General features: G+C 36.8%; 3 protein-coding genes and 2 pseudogenes across 3 annotated transcripts in view; 1 reads left to right on the top strand and 4 right to left on the bottom strand.

The window, feature by feature from the left end:
• Positions 1–14482, top strand: part of LOC144630341 (alpha-1,6-mannosylglycoprotein 6-beta-N-acetylglucosaminyltransferase A-like) — a 241034-nt gene that overhangs the window by 196588 nt on the left and 29964 nt on the right. The gene's annotated exons all lie outside the window — the stretch shown is intronic.
• On the bottom strand, positions 49–992 carry LOC144630509 (melanocyte-stimulating hormone receptor-like; annotated as a pseudogene).
• Positions 2349–3645, bottom strand: LOC144631220 (melanocyte-stimulating hormone receptor-like). Its single transcript, XM_078489635.1, has one exon. The coding sequence runs from the start codon at positions 3583–3585 to the stop codon at positions 2731–2733; it is 855 nt and encodes a 284-aa protein (XP_078345761.1). The 5' UTR covers positions 3586–3645; the 3' UTR covers positions 2349–2730.
• LOC144629468 (melanocyte-stimulating hormone receptor-like) lies at positions 9826–10863 on the bottom strand. Its single transcript, XM_078487674.1, has one exon. The coding sequence runs from the start codon at positions 10861–10863 to the stop codon at positions 9856–9858; it is 1008 nt and encodes a 335-aa protein (XP_078343800.1). The 3' UTR covers positions 9826–9855.
• Positions 12889–13803, bottom strand: LOC144631156 (melanocyte-stimulating hormone receptor-like; annotated as a pseudogene).

Genomic DNA, 14482 nt, shown 5'->3' with positions numbered 1-14482 from the left:
ATTTCGAAGATTAATTTCAGAGACCTTAATCAGCCATTTAAATGTCGCTTGTATCATAACCAAGAAGCATCGACCTGCCTTGCGTAAAACGCAACGTTGACTAGCTTTCTTCTGTCTGTTAACATAACATCTTTCTTGCTGTCTTGATGACTTCCGTTCGAAGTTCGCGAAGGCGCCAGCAATACAAAAATGGATTAATGGACGAGTTCATAAATGCTATAGTCTCTGCTAATGCCCACGCATGTGTCCAGTGATTGGGGGAAATAAATAAAATTGCCATTGCAATAAACACCGGCATATAAAACAGAATCATCAAGATGTAATATATAAAAGTGTTTTTAGCACTTTTGGTCGATCGTTGCATGTTCTCATTGTTTTCAGCGTTTAAACTTCCCACAGCCTGTTGTTGGGCGTGAATTTGCAACTGATGCTGACGAACTATTCGATAATTTTTGATGTAACAAACAGTAGAAATTAAAACGCAAATAATAATAGTGGCCGCTATAGCAAAATAATAAACACTCGTTTTCCACAAAGAAAAGAGTGATTACAGAAAGCTTATGATCCAAAGGGTTGTTGATGTACATGAAGCACGAAAGGTAGTCATCAAATTCTGATATCGCATGTGATAATGAAGAGCCAAAAACCGATCCACACTTATGACTGTCATTGTCATAAGCGAAACGCCGCACGCAGATAAGGACGTTTTTGTCAGTGCTTGATACAGGGAACCATTAGATCCATTTTCCTTTAGTCTATAAGCAATGTAAAGCGGTTGTACGACAAACCCAACTAGAAGGTCTGACACAGCCAAACTGCAAAGTAAAATCATGGATGATGAACGAAGCGAAGGAGTTCTCAATATGGCAGCTAGCACCAGAGTGTTGCCAATAATGGATACGAGCATCAGTGGCGCATTTAGTATTCCATTTGTGATGACAATAGTTTCAGGATAAGAATTATTGCTCATATTCCCCAAGTAGTCCGTTTCTTATTCGTTTGCAATCTTCCCACGCAATCGTACGATTTGAAATGTTGCACGGTGTTGCTGAGCACGGTGTTGTTGAGAGTTTGGCCAAAAAGATGTAAAGATGTTTTGCTAAAATCAATGCAATATCCCAAGAAATATATTAAATTAAATCTTGCACAAGTCTCAAATTACCTTTCTGCCTGTCAAAGTCAAAAATTAAATGTAAGACAAAGAGGCCTACGCGACATATGTTTTCAAATGTTTCGACTATCAATAACTGTTGGCTGTGTAACTAGTAAGAAAGCCTTCTTATGCCAAATGCATTTTGACATGATTTTATGGTTCGCATACGATTGAAACCTTTTAATCGGAAAGATCTATTCAATATACCTTAACGAAACGTTTTTAAAAGTGAGACTCGTCTGAGATAATTTGCTAAGTTGTGTTCGCTTTTTTGTATAATTGGCTTTCATGACTAATTTTTGACATTTTCTCTTCATATTCACCTGCTGAGCAATATTTTGTTTCGTTATTCCACACCACTCAAAAGGTGTTTTATTGGAGTCCTGGTAATGACAACCAGAGTCCACTCGTCTGGTTATCTATATCGTTTATGAAATGATGCCTCGCCCCTCAAGGATCACGGGGGACCTGGTAATGGGAACCAGACTCCAATCGCGTTGTTTGTATTGTTTCTGAAATGCCTTAGCCCTCAAGGAACTTCTCGCGGGAAATGGTAATAACAACTAGGGTCCACTCATTCCCTCTTTAACACTGTAGTTCTACCCTCGATTTATAGAATCAATTTTTGCACTTGTTTCCGTGGAGTTTAAAGATATTGGGATTCTAGTGTATAGACATGTATTAATAACAAGACTCTCCAATCTTATTGGGTTTACGCAATTTAGTTTACCTTGATATTATATAGTTTAACCGCACTGCCTCCAATTTTCTTCTTACAAAGCTTTATTCGATAAGCTGGTTGTTACTTTCGTTTTTTACATATTTGCGGGAATGTGCGCGTTTTTCGCCGTTTATCACTTTTAAAATTATGCAAATAAGCCGAGGATTATTTCACTACTGCGACAGCTGAGAGGGCCAATAAGTAAAATTCAGCCAATGAGAACGATTTTTGCCGGTCTAATATTTGTTTTGCACTGAAAAATTCGTTTTTGGTTATCATGGCAGGTTTTTGACAAGTTTCCTTGCATTTTGCCAAGTTTTCTACTGAAATTTCTCACGTTGCAAGCCTCTACTCAACAGGCCTAGGACTGCAGAGCAAGTATTCTATCGTCAGAAAGAATAAATCTGCAGGTGATACCAGTTGATACGTTTTTTAATTGAACATGCATGTGAACTACGCGCGACAAACGTAAATTAAAAGAAAGATATTTTAGCATTCAGGAAGTTTGCAAAGGAATCATAAAAAAAATAAACTAAAATACTAAACGTTATCACTTATTATTGCTTGTCAGTACTTCCTTGAGCAGAATTAATATCCACAAGTTTTTGAACAACTTAACACATTGGATCAGCATTTATGTCTTCTTAGATATCCTGTAAAGTAGTAATTATTCTTTTTGACAACGATTCATAAAATGGAAGCGAGTTTCAAGTGAATCATGCTGACTAGTTTTTTTTTTTTCGTTTACCAAACTTGAAAGCTTCTACAGTTGGGCCATTTTTATCTTTTATTATTTTTCAAATGTTGCCTTGGCCTTTCCTCTGCAATAATGGTCAGTATGCTGTTTTCATTACCTTTAGTTTTCCTCTGCATGTTTACAAAACATCTTTACTGTCTTTGAAACTGCCGTTCGAAGCTCACGAAGACACCAGCAATACAAAAATTGATTAATGGAGGAGTTCATAAATGCTACAGTATCAGTAAAGTCCCAAGCTTTTGTCCAGTGATGAGGCGAGATAACTATAATCGACATGGCAATAAACACTGGGGTATAACACAGAATCATCACAGTGTAATATATAAATGTGTTTTTGGCACTTTTCGTCGATCGCTGCATGTTCTGACTATTTTCAGTGTTTAAACGTCCCACGACCAGTTGTTGAACGTGAATTTGTAACTGATGCTGACGAACTATTCGATAAATTCTGATGTAACAAATAGAGGACAGTAAAAGACAAACGACTATACAAAAGGCTACGACAAAATAATAAACATTCATGTTCCAAAACGGTAAAAAAGACAGCAGAAAGCTGACCAACCAAAGAATTGCCGATATATACATAGCACGATATGTTGTCATTACGTTCGGATACCGCATGTGATAATGAAGAGCCAAGAACCGATCCACACTGATGGCCGCCATTGTTAAGAGCGAAACACCACATGCAGCAAAAGCTACAGTATCACTTATCTTGAACAGCGAATCAGCGGTGAATACGCGAGCAATGTAAACCGGTTGTACGATAAGTCCAACTAGAAGGTCTGATACAGCCAGACTGCATAAGAACACAATGGACGGTGAACGAAGCGAAGGAGTTCTCAATAAGACTGCTAGCACCAGAGTGTTTCCAATAATGGATATGAGCATCAGAGGTACATTCAGTGCGCAGTTTATGATAACAATAGTATCAGGACGAGAATTATTTCCCATCTTCCCTAAAAATAATCGGTTTAATTTGATTCGTTGGCACTCTTCGAAAGTCTTTTCTTATGTTTTGAAATTGTAGCACAATGTTTTTGAGTTCTAATGGTCCAAAAGCTGTACAAATATTATTCTCTTCCCTTAAGCTCAATGCGATAACAGAGGAAATATAAAATCGCTGTTGTGTCAAATAAACATCCTGTGAGTAATAACTGATTGCAGTTTTACTCATAAAGGAGACTGCGTAAGAATGATGTCTGTCACATTATTTACCCCTGCATTTAAAAACCGACTTCTTGAGACGAACGCGGGTTGACATTGATATTCAGAATGTAAATTATACATGCAAAAGCAAGAGGGGCATACATCTTCTGTGAGGGATCAGGAATAATTCGGGGCAGCCGAAGAAATTTTATATCCAGTAAAAATAGTTGCTACTAAACAAAGCATTAGGCATTTCCATTCGTGCATTAACACGAGAAATCACCGCCGTGTCACAAAATATATTACCCCTGTGGTTGTGGTCAAATAGTTTATTGGTTCAGCTTGCGAGATGTTTTCTTTAACACGATAGTTCTAACAATAACTTAAGGTTGATCGTTAACATGCAATTAGGCTACTGTCCATTACAGCTGACAGGTGCAACGATTTTTTTTTCAATTTAAAATTTAAGCCATCTTTAATATGCAGCAAAGACTAGCTCTGAGGTAAATGTAAGACATTCGGCGACATTCGACGCCTAAGTTATTTTACGACGACAAGAAGTGGGTCTGCCAATTAAGTGAGTGTGTTGCCAAACGTTATTTTTTTAATATTTTGCCTGTTAAATCTTCAAAATTTGACTAGCTGATATTGAATTCTGAATTTCTAAGAATTAATTAACCAAATCAAAAAATTTCAAAATTTTGAATTTCAACTATTTCGTGATTTGGCCTGCTAAATATTAAATTTTTTACATTTGGCCTGCCAATATGTTATTTTCAAGTTTCGGCCTAACGATATTGTATTTTCAAGAATTGGCCTACCAATATTGTTTTTTCAAGAATTGGCCCACCAATATTGTATTTTCAAGAATTGGCCTGCTATTAGTAAATTTTCAAGACTTTACTGCTATGAGTGCATTTTCATGATTTCGCCGCCAAAAACAAATTTTCAACACTTACTTCGCATCTGCTGAGTTTTTGAATAAAAGACCACACTAGCGCCATCATATTTAATTCTGTGACAGATTTTGTGATGCTAGCAGCGAGGGGCGAAACAGTGAGAGTGACTTAGTTTAAGCCGATAAGTAAAAACCAAAGCACAAAGTTGGTTAGCTGTCCTCGATTTGGTTACATAACATCTAGTTTGCTGTATTTACAACTACCGTTAAAGTTCCAAGCTCGTGAAGACGCCAGCAATACAAAAATAGGACGACGCAGTCTCTCCTAGCGCCCACGCGTGTCCACTGATTAGGGAAAATAGCTACAATTGACATTGACATAAATAACAGAGTATAGTATAGAATCATTTTGATATAATATATAAAAGTATTTATGGCTTTTCTTTTTCATTGCTTCATGTTGTGGTTATTTTCAGCATCGAAACTTTCCACAGCCTCATGTAAAAATGACCAAATTTCCTTGTTAGCTCAGGCGGGAAAAACTTTATTAAATTCCTTAATAGTTTGTACTCAGGAAGGTTGTCTAGTTTTCTTCCGTTTCTTTACATAACATTTTCATTGCAGTCTTAACTTGGTAAAGGCCGTTCGAAGCTCGCGAAGGCGCCAGCAATACAAAAATGGATTGATGGACGAGTTCATAAATGCTGCAGTATCTGCTAAGATCAAAGTGTTTGTCCAGTGATTAGGAAAAATAGCCGAACGTAACATGGAAATAAATAATGGAGTATAACACAGAACCATCACGAGATAATATATAAAAGTATTTAGGGCACTTTTAGTCGATCGCTGCACGTTTTGATTACTTTCCACAACCTCTCGTTGGGCATGAATTTGTAACTGATGCTTTCTGACAATCTGATATATGGGATGCAACAAACGGTACAAGTTAAGAGGCAAATGACAATACTAACAGCCAAACCTAAGTAATAAGCATTGCTTTTCCAAAAATATATGAGTGATAACAGGAAGCAAATAAACCAAAGAACTGCTGATGTATATATAGTACGTTTGGCAGTTATCAAGTTCGGATATCGCATGTGATAATAAGGAGCCAAGAACTGATCGACACTTATGCTTGCCATTATAAAGAGTGAAACACCACATGGAGAAAAGGCCAATACGGACAGTGCCAGATACAGGGAACGATCTCCCGTTAGTCTAGTAGCAATGTAAACCGGCTGCTGAAACGGCCAAACTGCAGAGAAAAATTATGGACGGTGAACGTAGCGAAGGAGTTCTTAACCCTATTCAGACTGGGCTTTTTTGGACCTTCTCAGACCGGGGGGGCTTCGGAAGCCCCCCCCCCATGTAACTTCCAGAATATTTAAGCAATCACCATGAAACTTATAGGATGTATTGTATGTCCGAAACTCTTTCTTTTGGTATACGTCAAGTGGGATGGTGACGTCACATCACGTGACAATTACATCATGATGTCAAAACAGCCGCCATCTTGGATCCGTCATCTTGGATTTCAAAATTTTTCCAAAATGCCAGAAAACCACCCAAAATCACTGCAAAGTACTCAAAATAAAAAAAAATGTGTTTTAAACCCGTAAAAATGTAAAAATAATTCCATTTAAGTCGATTTTTATTAACAGAAACACGCAAAATTACAAATTTGGGAAAACATGCCTGTCAAAATGCCGTTGGCATGGTGATGTCAAGTTCCTGACACATCATCCAACTCTACCAAATTGTTGCCAGATAAATTTTAGGAAAACTCAGAATGTCTGGCAGCGTTTGGTTAAATCTTAAAAAAGTTATAAAAGTTCAAAGTCAGCGCGGGCCTCAAAAGCCCCCCCCCCCCCGGTCTGAATAGAGTTAATATGGCGGCTAGCACCAGAGTGTTGCCAATAATGGATATGACCATGAATGGAGCATTCACTACACAGTTTATGATGCCAATAGTTTCAGGACGACAATTATCGCCCATATTTCCTCAGTAATCAGTTTTTGATTCGTTTGCAATCTTCCCGCACGTATTCTTGAGTTTTAAGGTTTTAGCACAGTGTTTTCGAGTGTTTGGTCAAAAATGTTAATAAAAATATGTTATAAAATTCAACACAACAGCCCAAGAAATATAAGAAATTAAGTTTTGCGTAATAAGTTTCAGAATACCTTACTGTCTGTCAAAGACAAAAACCAAATGATTATAGTTTTAAAAATGTTTTTCAGGGGCCTACGCAAGTATCTAGAGACATATGTTTTCATATGTTCGACAGTCGATAACTGCAGCCTGCATTTATAAACTAGTAAAAAAGACTTTTTTAGCCAAATGCATCTGCATGATAACGCGATTTACATACGATCAAAACTATTGTATTTATGGGAAAGATCGACCGAGCAAAACGCCTTTTAAATTTTTAACAAATTTTTTTTAAAAGTGTGTCAGAGCCAATTTATAGGTAATTAGTTAAGCTTCAGTCCCCTTTTTGCTTACATGTAAATTGATTGTCGTGACTAGTGTAAGCATTTTCTCTTCATATTCACCTCCTGCTGAGTATCGTTTCGTTTATATTATTTATGAAATGCTACCACACCAATCAAGGGCCATCTCGTGAGACCCGGTAATGAGAACCAGACTCCAATTGTCCGTCCTGGTGAAATGTACATGTATTTGCATTTTGACTGGTACAATGGAAATTTGCAAAAAGAGAAAACCTATTTCAAAGGCAAGGTTATCAAATTTGTAACTGTTCAACGTTCGATAGTATCCTGCTAGGTTACTAAACATTTGGAAACATTTTCTAACGGATATGAGCATCACTGATGCATTTAGTACACAGTTTATTATGCCAATAGTTTTAGAACGAGTCCTATTTCGACCAACATTTTTGAGAAAATCAGTTTCTGCTTCGTTTTCCTTGGCTTTCCTAGTAGATAGAGGCTCAAATTTCTAGAAGTTTCAAAAACCCACGTAGGGGCCAAACCACCCCCAAATGTTTCATCTAAAATTGGGTATTTGGTGAGATTTTTAATAACTTTGTTGATGTTGAACGCATGCTTGCGAAACTTGGTAGGTTAATATAAGACAACATGCCAATCATTTTGAAAGACTTGTTTGTAGAACTTGTCACTATATGACGTCATAACTGATGACGTAATATTTTCTTAAAATTAAAGTTTGGAATTGTTTTAATTTTTCTACTGTTTAAGATAGAGCGCGTCAAGAGAAGTTGAAAACCGAAAAAAGTATGTACATACGACAAATACTGGGTGAGATATGACATTTTAAAGTTGGAAAAATTTAAAGTCAATAAATGGGACCTCCTCCTTCGGTAATAAAGCTAAATTTGACTGCCTTTTTGTCTTAATAGTAGTGCAATTTACATTACACATTGGTTGCATTAAATGCAGAAAGTAGAAGGGAAAAGAAAATTATGAAAAAAAGATTTTTTGTAATTCCTGGAAGCATAAAAGCAGATTTGTGACGTAATAAAAGGTCACGTGACCAATAATTCCTTTGCCATATTATTGTCCTGGAGGCAAAAGTGGAAAAACTAAAACCATACGATTTTTAGGGACAGTAAGAAGTCTCTTTTACCAAAATACCAGCTCAGCTGGAAAAAAACTGACAAAAAAATACCAAGGACATTACTTTTACAAAGAAAGTATGGAAACCTATAGTTCCGGGGGGAACACTGATCTGTTTTTAACTGGCCATAACTCGGGAATAAAAAATCGTAGCGATGAACGGTTTTCAGTGTTTTACTCCCCTTGATAACCACTTTCAGATGAGACACTTTTTAAATAATAATTCAAAATTTTACTTTACTGGTTTTTGTGACGTCATCCTTTGTGACGTCACTATGTGAAATTTTGAGAAATTCTTCAGCTTAAAATGAAGTGGACATCAATTTGAGCTAACACCACAAGTTAAGTAAATTAATGTTGAAAATAACCAAAATTAGGTTTCATGAAACATTTGGGGGGTGGTTTGGCCCCTACGTGACCATATTAGTATTCTCGGTATTGGACTGGAACTAGCTTGCAGTGGAGGCTAACGCGGGGGAAAAAACATTAAAAGGAGTTTGATTTCATTTACATTTGAAGGGTTTCTCCCACTAGCCTCAATTGCAAGCTAGTTCCAGTCCAATACCCAAAACACAAATATGGTCTATTGTTCAATACTTGCACTGAATTTATAAACAGGTAATAAAGACTCGGCGATCAACAAATATTTGTTGACATAGCAACATTAGACCCGGCTTCAACGTTTCGAGTTCAAGGGATATTTTTTTTTTAAATCTGTATTCAATGAAACATAAGGTAGTAATTATATATGTGTGTAAAGATCGGCACAGCATGATTGCCATGATTCATTGTTTCGATCAGGAAAAATTTGTGTAAAGATTCTAATATGTTTGCTAACTGTGACGATACCCTACTACGTAAAATAAAAGCACTTAATATATAACACAGCATATGTGATGTTTTAGTCGAACACATTCAGCGAATTTCGAACTTTAACCAGTGTCACGCACAACAACAAGTAACTTTAGGCCTGAAGTAACTTTTTTGCCTGGCAAACAACTTTTTGTTTTAAGTTAAACAAAATGCTTTCACAATTTCCTGTCAACTTCATCCGTTCCTAATTTAACATGAACGTTTAATTAAAATGTTTATGGAAAGCAGTATTTTCAATAATTTGGCAGACATTTTCGTTAAAACTGATGAAAGGGTTCCTCTAAACGTCTGGCCTTTTTGAATAAAGCTGTTGGCAATTCAATTCAGCAATTCATCACCTCAGCTTCTAATTGGATAATAACTGCAAAAAATTTTGAATGTGAGTTAATTACTAGAGGTGACACTTGAATTTTAGGCTCCTTTCCCAATTACTTACATATTATCCAAAAGTGTTCTAGGATTTTGCGTCTTATACTTCTTAATTCGTATTTTAAAACGAAAAAAAATGGCAAAAGTAATAATTTTTAAGCTAGTTACACAACCGTTTTTTATCAAGTGCCTTTAGTTTATAGCTTTTCGTTGTTAAATGAATGAATCTTTGATTAATTGACACCTTGTCCATTACGTGATAGGTAAATTGATATACCTTTTTTTTGAAGCTACCAACCTACCGGATTTCACGTGACAATATGTTGGCAAACAGTGAGTCATTTTAAAGATTCAATTTTTAAGGCTGATACCAAAACACTTTGTTCAGTGCCACTTCCATTTTCGCTTCCATTCGACTGGGTCGACTTTGAAATTCTTATACGTTGTTCCTTGTTGTGCTCTGTCTGTTTACATATCATATGCCTTGCTGTCTTTACAACTGCCGTTCTAAGCTCGCGAAGACGCCAACAATACAAAAATGGATTGATAGACGAGTTCATAAATGCCACGGTATCAGTAAAGTACCAAGGGCTTGTCCAATGACGAGGGGAAATAAATAAAATTGACATAGTAATAAAAAGTGGGGTATAACACATAATCATCACGATGTAATATATGAAAGTGCTTTTCGCACTTTTAGTCGATCGACGAATGTTTTGATTATTTTCAGTATTCAAATTGTCCACAGCCTGTTGTTGAACGTGAATCTGAAGCTGATGCCGTCTAACAATTAGATAGATCCGCATGTAACAAACGGTAGAAATTAAAAGGCAAATGGCAATGCTAAATCCCATAGCAAAGTAATAAGAAGTCATTTTCCAAAAGGAAAGTAATGACAGCAAAAAGCTTATGAACCAAAGAACTGCTGATGTATAAATAGCGCGTCTGGTGGTCATCAAAATCGGATATCGCATGTGATAATGAAGGGCCATGAAGCGATCCACACTTATGGCTGTCATTGTAAAGAGTGAAACACCACATGCAGAAAAGGCCGTAATGGTCAGCACCTTATACAGGGAGTCATTTTGCGTTAGTCTGTACGAAATATACACCGGTTGTACGACAAAACCAACGAGAAGGTCTGACACAGCCAAACTGCATAGCAAGGATGTGGACGGTGAACGAAGCGAAGGAGTTCTCAATATGGCGGCTAGCACCAGAGTGTTTCCAATAATTGCCACGAATATCAGTGGACCGTTCAGGATACAGTTGATGATCACAATTGCTTCAGGACGAGAGTTATTGCCGCTAGTGCCTGAATAATTAGTCTCTGTTAGGTTTACCATCTTCGCACACACTCGTTAATAATGTTTTTCATCCATTCATTAAGTTTTAAACCTTCAGCCGATGTTTTTCATATTTGAATGGAATAAGCCCGCTGGGCAGTAAGCATCTTTCAACAAAGACTACCTACCTCTCTGATAAGAAAGCAACATATGCCTCCATAAGCCCGACAGTAAATTAACTACATTTCATATAAACCGGCAAAAAAAGAGAAGCACTTCTTAAGACGGATATAATTTGACAGAACAAAATGGTGCCTGGTGACAGATTCTTGATTTCTATTACTTCAAAATGTTTTTATAAAGGAAATGAAAGGTCGCTACGATGCTCGAAATTCAAATTAAAGATGAGCCCGACGAACACGCCTCCTTTGTAAGTCAGTTCGCAAACATGTCTAAAGATGGTAATTTTTTACCCAGCTGGCAAACTGTACTTCCCATAAATAATTCAAGTAATTAAATGCAGCGTGGGCTGTGTAAGAAATTTAAAACATTAAGCGAGAATTGAAGTCTAAGTCACTGGTTGGAAGCGAGAAAAATGTTATATTGCATTGAATGTTTTTCAAAACGAAAAATATTTTTCCTAATTTTCGCGGCTAGATTAAAACAATGCCTTTTAACATACAGCTATTTCAATTAAAGTTAGAGGATCCGAGTTTTAAGGTAACGTGACAAAACCGAATAGTAGAACAGCCTTTTCTTTACTACCCCTTTCCGAAATTTAAATGCAGTTTAGTTTAATTCTTCCTTGAGTAATTACAAACCGAACCTAAACATTAAATGAATAAAGGTCAAACCAAAAGCAACAAACGAAATATTCTAAATAAAACTAACTTACAACATTTATTGACATCAGAGCATGGAAAATAAATTTAAATTAAAATTCAAAACAAAATCGTACACTGCAGCTAGTTTACATCCAATTTACTCTAACTAAACCAGCATGAGGTCATGTTCTTGAAGTTTTAAATTGTAAAGAAAATTTATTAGCTGGCTTTATTTTAAGTAAATATAGATTTCAGTGTTTGCTACAACCGTTGGCGATGTAATTATTTTCAAGATCAGGACGTGCAGTCTATAGAAAACTTAAAAAAAAAGCTTTCGCTTGTTACGTGACAAATATTTCACGTTACATTTTAATGAGGCTGTAAGAGAATAATTTTCTTCTCGACTCAGGGAAAAAAATTGACCTCATAATCTCCAGTTCACAAAATCTTCATTTTCTTTTTGTTTTCCTTTTTTGGCACAAAAATTTCAAGTTCTGGTGTTTTATGAGAACTTGCACTAGCTGAAGGAACTCATACATTAATGTTTCATCCGGCTCTGTCTCGGGAAACTTTGAAATTCTCGGAAACATGTGTTTTAATAAGTTGTAATTACTGCATGTCTTTATATCGCGGTGAAGAATGAGGCTGATCTCGCGTGTAATAGCCACAACTGACGTCACAATTTCTCCAAAAGGACACAAAAAATGAAATATAAATAATCAATTCGTTTTTATCAAATATTTAGTTTTCTGATTCTTTGATTCTCCGGCTCTCTTGGTTCTCTGGTTCTCTGATTCTCTGGTTCTCTCGTTCTTTGGTTTCAAGGTGATCGCTTATGTTGGCTAGTTTTTTTCCCCTACAATCTCGTACCCCGAGTATTCGTTCTTTACTGCGCAAGCGTGACAAAACGAGCGGCTCTCGAAAGTTTCGTCGCAGAATCAATCTTAATTGGTGTTTTAAAACATCAAAAATGGCCGGAAGTAAAACACCAAAAAGTTCGTTGAGACATTCTTTTGAACGCTAGGCAAGCGAAATTGAACCGGAAGTCTGATATTTTCGGATCTCCAATCCAATCTCTTGCCCGTACTGCAGGAACTTCCCAGGGTCGATCGTTTCCCGACCACTGATCAAGGAGAACGAAGACCCTGGGCACGCGTTTTTTTTTATAAACTGAACTGGAAAACTACGATTGGGCACAATATAAAGATCGTTTATTTTTTAAACCTTGTCGCAATGATCAGTATACTATTTTTATTATCTTTTAGTTTTCCTCTGCTTGCTTGCACAACGCCTGATTTATTGTCTTTACAACTGCTGTTCGAAGTTCGCTAAGACGCCAGCAATACAGAAACGGATTAATGGACGAGTTCATAAATGCTGCAGTATCAGTTAAGTTCCAAGCTTGTGTCCAGTGATGAGGCGTGATAACTAAAATGGACATGGAAATAAACACCGGGGTATAACACAGAATCATCACAGTGTAATATATAAATGTGTTCTTGGCACTTTTCGTCGATCGCTGCATGTTCTGATTATTTTCAGCGTTTAAACTTTCCACAGCCTGTTGTTGAACGTGAATTTGTAACTGATGCTGACGAACTATTCGATAAATTCTAATGTAACAAAAAGAAGAAACAAAAGGCAAGCGATTATACTAAAGGCTATGACAAAATGATAAGCATTCATTCTCCAGAAAGGTAAAAAAGACAACAGAAAGCTGATCAACCAAATAATTGCACATATATACATAGCACGATATGTGCTCATCAAATTCGGATATCGCATGTGATAATGAAGAGCCAAGAACCGATCCACACTTACGGCTGTTATAGTTAAGAGCGAAACACCACATGCAGCAAAGGCCACAGTATCACTTATCTTGTGCAGCAAATCAGCGGTGAATAGGCGAGCAATGTAAACTGGTTGTACGACTAGGCCAACTAGAAGGTCTGATACAGCCAGACTACATAAGAACACAGTGGACGGTGAACGTAGCGAAGGAGTTTTCAATATGGCGGCCAGCACCAGAGTGTTGCCAATAATGGATATGGGTATCAGTGGAGCATTCAGTGCGCAGTTTATGATGACAATCGTTTCAGGACGAAAATTATTGCCCGTACTGCAGGAACTATTAGTCTCTGTTAAGGTTGCCATCTTCGCACACTCTCTTCCTCTTTGAAATTGTCGCACGCGTTTTCGTATTTGGCTAAAATCAACCTGCTGCAGTAGATGATGCGTATTAAGAAGGGTTCAGCGTATGCTTCTCTAGGCCCCAACCATTAATTGCATCTTAATGTATAATCCGGTAAGAGAGACTAGTCACTTCTTCAGACGAATATTCGTTGACATAAGAACATTAAGTACCTGCTGACAGATGTTTAAAATGAAGTGATCTTTTGCTTCAAAATGTTATTAGCGGAAACCAAATGTCGCTTTGATGCTCGAAATTTGCAAGTCAGTTAGCAAACATGTCTTAAGGTAATAATATGTTAGGCAGCTGTTACTGAATTCACCGTAAGTTGTGTTAGAAATTTAACACATTGTAGTCGAGAGCTGAAGTCTAAAGCCGTGTTCACGTTAAACCCAAAATGTTTCAATGAAAAAAAAAACATTAAATTGTTTCAACGGCGGAAAACATGTTTCACCTAAACATACTTTCACATTAGGTGTCGGTCTGCATAAATCTTGTACACTTTAAGCCGAAAATGGGGGTCGAAAATGTAGCTCGAAATGATTACTCTTTTATTAAGGTTTTGATTGAGACATGCTTATCTCTAAGCAAGGAATTAGCCTGCTGAAGTGTAGAGATGGAATAAGTAGCACAGCGAATATCCTTTCAAAAGTTTCGATTGTCG

This window comes from Oculina patagonica, chromosome 11, assembly GCF_052425735.1.
Source record: "Oculina patagonica isolate OP01 chromosome 11, crgOcupat, whole genome shotgun sequence".
Classification (NCBI taxonomy): Eukaryota; Metazoa; Cnidaria; class Anthozoa; order Scleractinia; family Oculinidae; genus Oculina; species Oculina patagonica.
The sequence above is the reverse complement of the archived record's forward strand: the minus strand, read 5'-3'. Positions and strand labels throughout refer to the sequence as shown.

Coding starts and splice junctions, on each gene's coding strand:
- LOC144631220 (XM_078489635.1), bottom strand. CDS start 3,585: ATGGGAAATAATTCTCGTCCTGATACTATTGTTATCATAAACTGCGCA.
- LOC144629468 (XM_078487674.1), bottom strand. CDS start 10,863: ATGGTAAACCTAACAGAGACTAATTATTCAGGCACTAGCGGCAATAAC.